Genomic DNA, 11,132 nt, shown 5'->3' on the forward strand with positions numbered 1-11,132 from the left:
ACCCTTTTCTCTTCCAAATGACTCAAATGGTCTAGCAAGTCGTGAACAGCATTTTGCCATTTGTGAGCAAGGAACCAGGAATGGAGTTCTTTTATTTTTTTCCCTCCCTGACCTTTTGTTGAAAATTAGCTTAAATAGTATCTGCTCACATTTCCAGCTGACTGGGTTATAACCAAGGAAGACTAACAGTAATGATACAAATCTGCTGCCCTATTAAAGGTCTTGCCCTCCAGGGGAATTTCTCAGGTTATTAAACATTGTTTAATAAGTATCCGAAAACCAAACAAGAATTCCAGAAGTAAACTCCAACTCTGCATGAAGAAATTAACAAACACTGTCATCATGGAATCTATGTATTGTGCTTACCTACTAGGAACAACAGAAAAAATCCACTCGGCCTAACTAAAATCATTCCTTCTAACTGAAATGCCTCTCAACCACACACATCCAAACATGACCTCATCTCTTAAGGAACGAAAACCTACCGTAGTCATCTAAAGCACTCAAGCCTCGATCCATCACTTCATTACCCTCCCCGCCTCAAGACAAAGTAACTCGCTTAATGGCATGAGGATGTGTTGTATCTTGATGAAGTTAGAGAGCAGAGGAGTCATAAATCCTCTCTTCCCATCCCCGAGTCTAAACATCAGCTTAGAGGCTGCTTTGGAGTCCTAGTCCATGAGATGGTGTGTCTGCCTTTTATCTTCTTGCCAGCACTCTCTTCTAGCCTCTGAAGATAATATATGGCATGCTGACTCAGGTGGAGAGGCAGGAATCACAGCAAAGACTTAAACCCCAGTCTGTGGATACATGAGAGCCCTCTGTATTTCTCATCAGCTGGCGGATTTGTGGACGACCACATTTTTGGAGCTCAACCAACAGCCTCACCTGATGGAAAATGCTTACGAACTTATAAATCACCTTTGAATATATTTTCTTGGTAGAAATAGAACAGACTGCTAGCTCCCAATTGCCTGAAATGTATATATCAGTGTATAGAACCAATTTAATGATTTGAGAGGACTGAGGACTAAAAACTGTATTAAAAGTTTCTATTACAAAGAGACAATAGAGAAATGCTTTATTTAGGGCTGGGAGTTTTGTAAGTAATATAGGAAACCCAAATAAAAATAATAGATAAATGCAATTTTGTTTTAGTCACAAAAAAATTACAGACTGGAGTTAAACAGTGGGCCTATTATATTAGTACGGTGGTTCCGAAACCTGGCTGCATATTAGAATCATCCAGGGAGCTTTAAAAACAATTCCAATGCCCAGGCTGCACCCAACACCAATTAAATCTGAATCTGGGGGGAAGGGAGTGAAGTCCAGGCCTCTATATATTTTTTAAAGCTCCTCAGATAATTCCAGTCCACAGCCAAGGTTGAGAACCTCTGCACTGGAGAATATAGTCCCTGCCCTTCTGAGCTTACTTTTACAATATTTACTTGGTGAATTCTGTCCACCAACTGTCTTCCTCACTTCTGTCAGTGACTTCTTTAGAGCTGGAATCTGGAATTTTAAATTTAGAGATAGAGATATAAATTCACATACAGGCCAGGTGCAGTGGCTCACGCCTGGAATCCCAGCACTCTGGGAGGCCGAAGCAGGAGTATCACTTGAGGTCAGGAGTTCAAGACCAGCCTGGCCAACACAGTGAAATGCCACTTCTACTAAAAATACAAAAATTAGCAATGCATGGTGGTGGGTGCCTGTCATCCCAGCTACTTGGGAGGCTGAGGCAGGAGAATCGCTTGAACCTGGGAGGTGGAGGTTGCAGTGAGCTGAGACTGCATCACTACACTCCAGCCTAGGTGACAGAGCGAGACTCCATCTCAAAAAAAAAATAATAAAATAAATAAATAAATTCACATACACACATATATAAAATACATGCGCACATATTTTTATTTAACTTAGTCCCTGATTATTGATATATAAAACAGAAAAACTAAGTGCCTTGGTAATTTACATATCTTCTCCAAATCTTTAAAGAACCAAACTCTAAAAACCACACAAAAAGATATTTAAGTCATAAAACACACACATACACATACACTCAAACTTTAATGACCTTCAGGAACCATGATCCAATAATATATTTAATAGGTAAGATCTCATTCATCAATATACAAAAAAAAAAAAAACAAAACCCAGAAAACAAAAAACTAACTTTGATTAAGACATGTGCCCTTAGTAAGGGCACTTACAGTTAGAAAGGTTTATCGGTAGCACTTTGAGGTAGCATATTTTGTAAAGCCACAGGGCTGCTCTGTAGTTTCTCCTGGATACAAAGGTAGAGGCCATCAGCCTTTGCCCCTGGAAGAGGAAAGTGAAATTATCTGTATTCATTGCCAGTGTCAGCCTGAACATACTTTATACCACCCACCCTTGGCCATCCCTCCTCTACACTTTATGCATGGGGGTTTAGAACAACATAAAGGCATTTTGCTGCTTCTCTCCTCTTGGTGTGGCAGCATCCCAGGCTGTGGAGCCAGTTGCCTCTTGCCACATGTGATTCACCAGCAGGAGACACATGCACCCCGTGGAAAGGGAAGCTGGGCATCACGGCATGCTTTGTAATTGGCTTTAACATTTCATTAAGTAAGAGTGACTCATTCCTGTAAGGCTTTAAAGAGGTTCATTTCTGAGTATTCTCTCCATGATTCTGACCCTAGAAAGCGCCTTTCTTTCCCCCCTGGGTGTAATCTTTTTGGGGTATCATTAAGCTTTCTGGGATTTTCCTGGCAGGAGGGTGAACAGAAAAGCTTTAAACAATCCACACAAAACAACAACAAAAAACCCAAGTGCAAGAGCAATACCAAGAACAGACTTCCTTTGTGCAAGTTAAAATGATACAAGTTTACGGTTCAGGAAAACAACCGACTTCTTAAAACAAAACAAACGAAAAAAAGGAAATATTCAGTTCAGCTCTGCATTTTAAATACAAATATACAGTCAAAACAGGCTAAGGATTAAAGCTGCAAAAAATGGTCCCGACAGCCTCAGACTTTTGCTGCAGGAAAATTTTTTGCCCAATGGTCACAGATTAAAGGGATATCTAGTCCCCAAGAGCCCTTTTGTCCCAATATACTTCCTGTTTGAAAGTTGAACCCTTAAAAGTAATCGATATACAAGTGAATAAAAATAGCACATGTCCAGGCAAAAAAGGGCATGAGCTGGGCCTGAGTTGCCACTTAAAACTGTCATTCAATATTATAGAAAATCCTCAAAGGCTGCCCAGAAACAGGGCCCCAGGCACTGCTGAACATGCCAGCCACCAAGTCGACTGCCACCCGGCACAACTGAGCGTTAGACTTCAAGTATCCAAGGTGCTACAATAGCTGGATCTCTAAAGACCTCAGGCTGACTCTCAGAAGCCCCCACTCCACCCCACCCCATTATACAAAAAGTAAAAACATTGCTCACGGTCATTACAAAATACTGGGGTGGAAAGTGAGGAATAAGAGATCTGCTCTCTGAATACACCAGCCTTACAAATACAAAGAACGTCTTTAACATCTGTACAACTAGAAGGTGCATGAAGCTGGTATCCAAGCAATGATTTCAAACGCTTTCTTTTCTCCCCGTTCTGTATCAAACTGGAAAATGGTTCCATTGGGTTAACAGTGTCATTTTAGAATGCCATAAATTAAATAAGTTAGTTCACATTTTTCCCCCAGCACTTAAGTTACAGTTAGTCTCTAATGTGCTTTTGAAGCTTGCTTTAGCAGTTCCAGGTCTCTTCTGCGGACAGTGGTGGCTCTGGGACAACCATATTCGTCCAGCTGCAAAGGTATGAATTGTTCAAGCACCCCAAGGCCCTGTCCAGCAGGACTGGTAAACAGCTTAGTCCATGATGGTTTAAAGTTTCCACTGAATCCCAAAAATATGGTACTCCCTGAAAAAAAACAAAAAAAGAAACAGAAAAAAAAAATTCAATTTTTATATTTTTATAGCTACATTCCAGCAAGAGAATACAGGAGGTGACTCGGAGGTGAGCAAAACAAAGGCAGCTATTAAAAAACTCTACACTTCCTTACATCAGCAAATGAACTCTCACCACCCACCTCTTGCCCCAGATAACAGACCACATCCCAACACACTTCCTGTCACACTGTGCCCTTATTTAGAAATCATCTTAATGATACCCACTCCAGCAAACAAGCTCATGAAAATGGTCTGGTAGCTGAATTGCACCATAAAATTGCCTATGTTGCTGGCCCTGGTAAGAACTTCATGGAATAATACAAGTACAAACCTTTGTCATAAAGATGAGCTGGTTTGGCTAATCCCAGAGGTACTAGTAAGTGTGAAATGTTCAACTGCTTTATTTCTCCTCTTGTGCTCAACAGAACAATTGACCTGTATGTAAAATTTAGAAAGTCAGAGAAAATTTCAATCCTTCAGCATGAGAATCTTTGAGTATCTTTCTGAACCGAATGCTGAATAGAAATATTAGATAAAAGCAGAACTCCAAAAAGAAAAAAAGCCTAGATGCTTTTCCATCCAATTCCCACTCTTCCACCCCACCACCATGGGCTTCGTATGTTGCTCTTACGAGGGGTAACACACAGAGAAACCAATCATTTATGTAAGTTCACCTAGTGCAGGGCTTCCCAACCCCTGGGCCATGGACGGGTACTAGTAGATTAGGAACCAAGTTGCACAGCAGGAGGTGAGCGGGTGAGCAAAGCTTCATCTGTATTTACAGCCACTCCCCAACACTTGCATTACAGCCTGAGCTCCGCCTCCTGTCAGGTCAGCTGTGGCGTTCAACTCTCATGGGAGCGAAGCCGTATTGGGACCTGAACATGTGAGGGATCTAGGTTGTGTGTTCCTGAGAATCTAATGCCTGATGATCTGTCACTGGTCATCACCCCCAGATAGGACCATCTAGTTGTAGGAAAACAAGCTCAGGGCTCCCACTGACTTTACATTATGGTGAGTTGCATAATTATTTCATTATACATTACAATGTAATAATAATAGAAATAAAGTGCACAGTAAATGTAATGTGCTTCAATCATCCTGGAACCATCCCCCTCCACCTCTGGTCCATGGAAAAATTATCTTCCACAAAACCGGTACCTGATGCCAAAAAGGTTGGGGACTGCTGACCTAGTGGATGGTTTGGGGTGCAGTTCTTTTAGGGAATAGTCTATTGTTGTTGTTGTTGTTGTTGTTTATAATTTGTATAAATTTGTGGGGCACAAGTGCAATTTCATTACATACATAGGACTGCATAGTGGTGAAGTCAGGGCACTTAGGGTATCCATCACCCAAATAATGTATACTGTGCCCATTCAGTGATTTCTCATCATCCACCCCTCACCCTTCCTTCTCCATTGTCTATCAGGGAATAAGTCTACTGTAACATGGGAGAATGGTTTTGTTTTGTTTCAAATACTCTATTTATTTAAGTTCTATTATCTATTTACTAAATAAATGGATAAACACAATTCTAAAAATAAACAAACAACTAACTGCGTTTTCCATGGTCTGAATGGCCATTGTTGTCCTACAGTAAACCAACACACATACTCAGACCTATCTGTGGATTCTCTGTTCTTCTCCTCTGACCTTGCTCTTCTCAGCCAAAACTATGCTGGCCTATGGCTTCATGGTCTATTTTAATATTTGATAAAACTAGCCCCTTGTATTACTGTAATTTGTTTGTATTTTACTACTTTCTCATTTGTTCTTCCAGAAGAACTACAGTATCAACTGTCAAGTACAGTAGAAAAGTACCTTTTGGGACACTAATGAAAGTGTGTCAAATTTATATTTTAACTAAGTAAATGTAATGCACTTGAATCATCCTGAAATCATCCCCCTCCACCGGTCCATGGAAAAATTATCTTCCATGAAACCGGTCCATGAAACTAATATTTATTGATTTTTCCATTCAGAAACAGAGAGAGTCTCTCCTTTTATTCAACTTCTGTTGCATATCCTTTAGCAATATACTTAATAATGTATTTATTTTCTGTGTGTGTGTGTGCACATGTGTGTGTGTATACAAACTCACTGTTTCAAAAACTTTAATCAGAAATGTTCTTGGCCAGCCAGGTGCAGTGGTTCATGCCTTTAACTTCAGCATTTTGGGAGGCTGAGATGAGAGAATCACTTTGAGCCCAGGAGTTCAAGACCAGTTAGGAAAACACAGCAAAACTCCATCTCCACAAAAAATAAGAAAAATAATAAAATAAAATAAAATAAAATAACAGACAGGCTGGTGGTGTGCACTTGTAGTCTCAGCTACTTGGAAGGCTGAAGTAGGAGGGTCACTTGAGCCTGAGAGGTCAAGACTGCATTGAGCTGTGGTCACATCACTGCACTCCAGCCTGAGCAACTGTGTTTTGTTTTTTTAGAGATAGGGTCCTTGCTCTGTCACCCCGGCTGGAATGCAATGATGCAATTATAGTTTACTGCAGCCTCAAACTCTTGGGCTCAAGGGATCTTCCTGTCCTAGCCTCCTCAGTAGCTGAGACTACAGGTATGTGCCCACATACTCAGATACTTTTTGAATTTTTTTGTAGAGACAGGGTCTCATTACATTGCCCAGGCTAGTCTTGAATTTCTGGCCTCAAGCAATTGTCCTGCCACAGCCTCCCAAAGTGCTGGGATTACAGGCAGGAGCCACTGTGCCTGACTTCTTGGTCAGTATTACTGAAAAAAAAATTTTCAAGAACAAATCAGTGTTTAGGGGGCTCTGAGTAGCTCTTGTTAATTAAAAGGTAACATTAGATTGATTTATTTTCAGAGTCATCAAGGATGCCTACAGGAAGTTGAAATTTGCGTAGTATATCTTAATGTGGGTCTTAATAGTTCTTAAGATTAAGTGTCTTAAGTTTCATGCTGGTATGGGTTCTTTATTGTAGTCTGTCTGTCTTCTTTCTTTCTTTTTTTGAGGCAGACTCTTGCTCTGTTGCTCAGGCTGGAGTACAGTGGTACGATCTCGGCTCACTGCAAATTCTGGCTCCTGGGTTCAAGCAATTCTCCTGCCTCAGCTTCCCGAGTAGCTGGGATTACAGGTGCCCACCACCACCCTGCCCAGCTAGTTTTTGTATTTTTTTGTAGAGATGAGGTTTCACCATGTTGGCCAGGCTGGTCTTGAACTCCTGATCTCAGGTGATCCTCCTGCCTCAGACTCCCAAAGTGCTGGGATTACAGGTGTGAGCCACCACACCCAGCCTACTGTAGTCTTTCTAAAGCAGCAGTGACCCAATCTAGAATTAGTGCAGCAGTCTAAGTACGGCCACCCTGCAGCCCTGACCTTCTTCAATAGGTCAGAATTACCCATAAGATCATTTACAGGTCACCCTGCAACCCTATACACATAGACACGTGCTCAGTCTCCCTAGAAGTCACTGCCAGTGGCTCCATACTTTCTAAAAACTTTGTTAAAATACAACATACACATTGAATTTTTGCAAACAAAACCTATCTGTATAACCAGAGGGCAGATCAAGAAACAGCATTACCAGTATCTTAAAAGCCTTTCTGTTAATGGGTTGGTTTTACCTCTTAAATCTATGGGGTACCTTGCAGGACTACCATGTTGTCCTAAATATTTGTGGTGAGATTTATGTCCCGGATTGTTTTAGGGGAAGTGAGTGTATGTGTTTTCAACATTAGGAAAAATCTTTAAATCCTGCAAGAAAATTGAGGCTGTACAAGTGTCTTAAGCCAGAAGACAGAACTACATATATACATTTAATGCTACATCCAAATAATCCAGTGACTTCACAGAATTTATTGGCATCCAGTTCTATAAAGCATAAGCTATCGGAAAATGATTCTAAAGCTAGATAGGCCTTTAATTTGGGGAAAGCTTATGTTCCTTCCTTAATGGTTCCACTAAATGAAAGCCTGTATATAAATCAACATCTGTGGCAAAGGCAGAAAACACCCTGAGTTCATCTCCTTGCCTTCAGGCAGGGTCTAACCAACCCAGAGAAAGAAAGCTTTCTCTCCTGTGCAGCTTTCTTCAGAGACAGCAAAGAAAACCAATCAGACTAGTGCTCTACAAGAACGACTGCACGCTCAACCACTTCAAAAATCAATTTACTCTTTTCCAGCCATTTCCAAGTGACCCAGGTGATGACTTCCTGTATCACAGTCATAATGCAATGCTGTCCAAGACCATCAGTGGGACAGAGGGCTGCAAAGGTAAACTGACTGGAAAATCACTTCAAAATAGTAAAAAGCCTTCTGAGGGAGTTGCGGACAAAGTATATCAACTTAATACTAATAAGTATAACGCTCTGATATTTGTTTTATGAGACTCAAAAAATACATAAAATTAAAAGTGGGATAGTAATGTTCCAAATAATGAGCTTTTTTTCCTCCGAAGAGCCTTCCCACCATTTGCAAAATGTTGCAACGCCCAAGTTCTGCCACAGGCAAGCAACGGCTCGTCAGTGATAAGCAGCTTAGACGACATGGGCGTCAATCTGAGGTAGGAGAGGAATGAATACCTTGCACAGTGCCGTGAATGTCCACAGAGTAAAAAATCAGAGTTGACCAGGCATTATCGGTTGTGGAGCATTCCACATCTTTAAGGTGGCTTTTCCCTGTTACAGCACAAGCTGGACCTACCTTGGAGGGATGCCTGTTTTTAAATACTCTTCCATGCGACTGATATCAGCAAGAGGAAAAACCTTTTTTTCCGTCAACCGGAATGGAACGCTGCATGGATCCACAACAAGGAGGAGGACGCCTGCACTTCGGAAGGTAAAGTCAGTGCCATTGACCTGAGAATGCAAAAACATCTTCTGCTGTCATCATCATTTCAAGAACATCTGCAGGATGACTCATTTTTCCGGCCCTTTCCCTGTGTCTTCTAAACCCATGATTCAAAATATATTTCCAAGATTCAAATTGTGTGCTTCACTTGCTTTTTCTTCATCATCTGAAATTGTGCCTGTGTTCCTAGACACTGCCTATAGATTCTGTCTTGACTAATGTTTGCCGACTGGAGAAGCTGCTGTGAGCAAGGCATGGTGGCCCCCACTCAGCTAAGCTGGGTGACTTCACTCTGAAGTGCTCAAGGCATTCCTTCTTACACACACTCTGTCACTGAGGTCGAAGCTTTACAAGTCAATGATAGGGGGCTGCCTCTGTACTTCAGCTCAGATGGCTTATTGTCATATTGGTTCAGAAAAAAATACACACACACATATAAAAATATGTATCATGCCTTGACCCCCAGGAATTCCACGTTAGTTTATATTTGTAGTTTGCTACAAATACAGCTCTCCTCTGAGATCAAAATGACAAAGCGATAATTTTACTGGAATTTAAGCTACAAAGTACTACTACATTTATTTCATAATTATTGTGAGCTAAATTTTCAAAGTCATCCTCTTTAAATCAATGGTGTGTGACCTTTTCAAGAAAAAGGAAACCCAGACATTTCCAAATATCATTAATTTCTCAGTCAAAAATGAAGGAGCAAAACAAAACAACTAAGTACTAATTAAACTCATAGGCACTGTTTCTAAGGTGTAAAATTATAAACTATTCTAAAGGCTAACAAATGAGAAGTGTTCCCACCATACCTGTCCATGATTGGGGAAATTATAATATTTGAATTTTCTTCTAATCACTTTTGATCTCACTGGTATTCAAAATGGCATTTTAAGGCCAGATGTGGTGGCTCATGTCTATAATCCAGCACTTTGGGAGGCTGATGTGGGCGGACCACCTGAGGTCAGGAGTTGAAGAACATCCTGACCAACAAGGCGAAACCCCATCTCTACTAACAGATACACCGCGCATGGTGGTCCATGCCTGTGATCCCAGCTACTTGGGAGGCTGAGGCAGGAGAATCGCTTGAACCCAGGAGGTGGAGGATACAGTGAGCAGAGATGGTGCCACTGCATTCCAGCCTGGGTGACAGAGTGAGACTCTGTCTTCAGAAAAAAAAAACAACAAAGTCCTTTAGCTAATTTTAAATTGGACCAATCCAGTAAAAATAGTTCTGAAAGCGTTTGAAGTAAATTTTACATATGGAAGGACATGATTTCCTTATTTTTTTAAATCTCAATACTTAAAATTGAGGTACATTTAAGAAAAAAATACGTTAACAGTCCTCAACATATTCAGACTGTCCCCATGAAAAGTATCCTTAAAACCTGTTGCTTAAAAAAACCACAAACTTTCCATGAAAACTAAAGCAAAGCAAGGTACCATGGCCCATGCCTGTGATATTAGCTACTTGGCAGGCTGAGGTAGGAGGGTCACCTTAGTCTAGGAGTTCAAGGTCAACCTGGGCAACGTAGCAAGACCCTGTCTTAAAAAGAAAAAAAAAAAAACCCACTGGGTGCAGTAGCTCATGCCTGTAATCCCAACACTCTGGGAGGCCGAGGACGGTGGATCACCTGAGGTCAGGAGTTCAAGACCAGCCTGGCCAACATGGTGAAACCCCATCTCTACTAAAAATAAAAAAATTAGCTGGGTGTGGTGGCTGGTGCCTGTAATCCCAGCTACTCTGGAGGCTGAGGCTGGAGAATCTCTTGAACCCGGAGGCAGAGGTTGCAGTGAGCCGAGTGCCACTGCACTTCAGCTTAGATGACAGAGCAAGACTCTGTCTAAAAAAACAAACAAACAAACAAACAAAAAAACCCTAAAGCAATCCCAGATCTTAAGGAACAGTTTTCAGATAATGAATGTAAAGAGTATTGTTGATAAATATGACTTTTCTAGACTCCCAGGCACCCAGTGTGTAACAACAGAGTCAAACAATGTTTTCAGACTCTAGGACATAGCCTGCCTGCGATTTTTTTTTTTTTTTTTTTTTTTGGCAAAACGCTCTCCCCATCTCTCTCTTTCTCTCTCTCGCTCTCTCTGTTACCTAGTAAACTACTAGAACAGTGAGATTCAGCACCCACCTGCTTCCCTTATGCAACTCCCAGTAGATACCATGCTAACAGGCTGGGATCAGGTTCCTCATGCAGCTGACTGCATTCAGATGCTGAGCTAGCAAATTTCGTGCCAATAAAATTACATCATGAGTGTATTACAAAATGCAGGACTGCTAAAGGAGGGGAACAAGCATAAACACAGACTTGAAGAATCTTTTTTTTTTTTTGAGACGGAGTCTCGCGCTGTCGCCCAGGCTGGAG

General features: G+C 41.2%; 1 protein-coding gene across 3 annotated transcripts in view; it reads right to left on the reverse strand.

Moving 5' to 3' along the window:
- Positions 1-1,885: 1,885 nt before the first annotated feature.
- TMEM2 (transmembrane protein 2) overlaps positions 1,886-11,132 on the reverse strand; it is a 131,665-nt gene continuing 122,418 nt past the window's right edge. For all 3 annotated transcript variants that reach the window (XM_011948904.1, XM_011948905.1, XM_011948903.1), the window contains 3 exons: positions 8,605-8,759; positions 4,262-4,365; positions 1,886-3,901 (listed from right to left, as the gene is read on the reverse strand). In XM_011948904.1, the coding sequence (XP_011804294.1) occupies positions 3,705-3,901; positions 4,262-4,365; positions 8,605-8,759 (456 nt within the window). In that variant the 3' untranslated portion in view covers positions 1,886-3,704. The remainder of the gene's footprint in view (positions 3,902-4,261; positions 4,366-8,604; positions 8,760-11,132) is intronic.

This window comes from Colobus angolensis, unplaced genomic scaffold (assembly GCF_000951035.1).
Source record: "Colobus angolensis palliatus isolate OR3802 unplaced genomic scaffold, Cang.pa_1.0 Scaffold286, whole genome shotgun sequence".
Classification (NCBI taxonomy): domain Eukaryota; kingdom Metazoa; phylum Chordata; class Mammalia; order Primates; family Cercopithecidae; genus Colobus; species Colobus angolensis.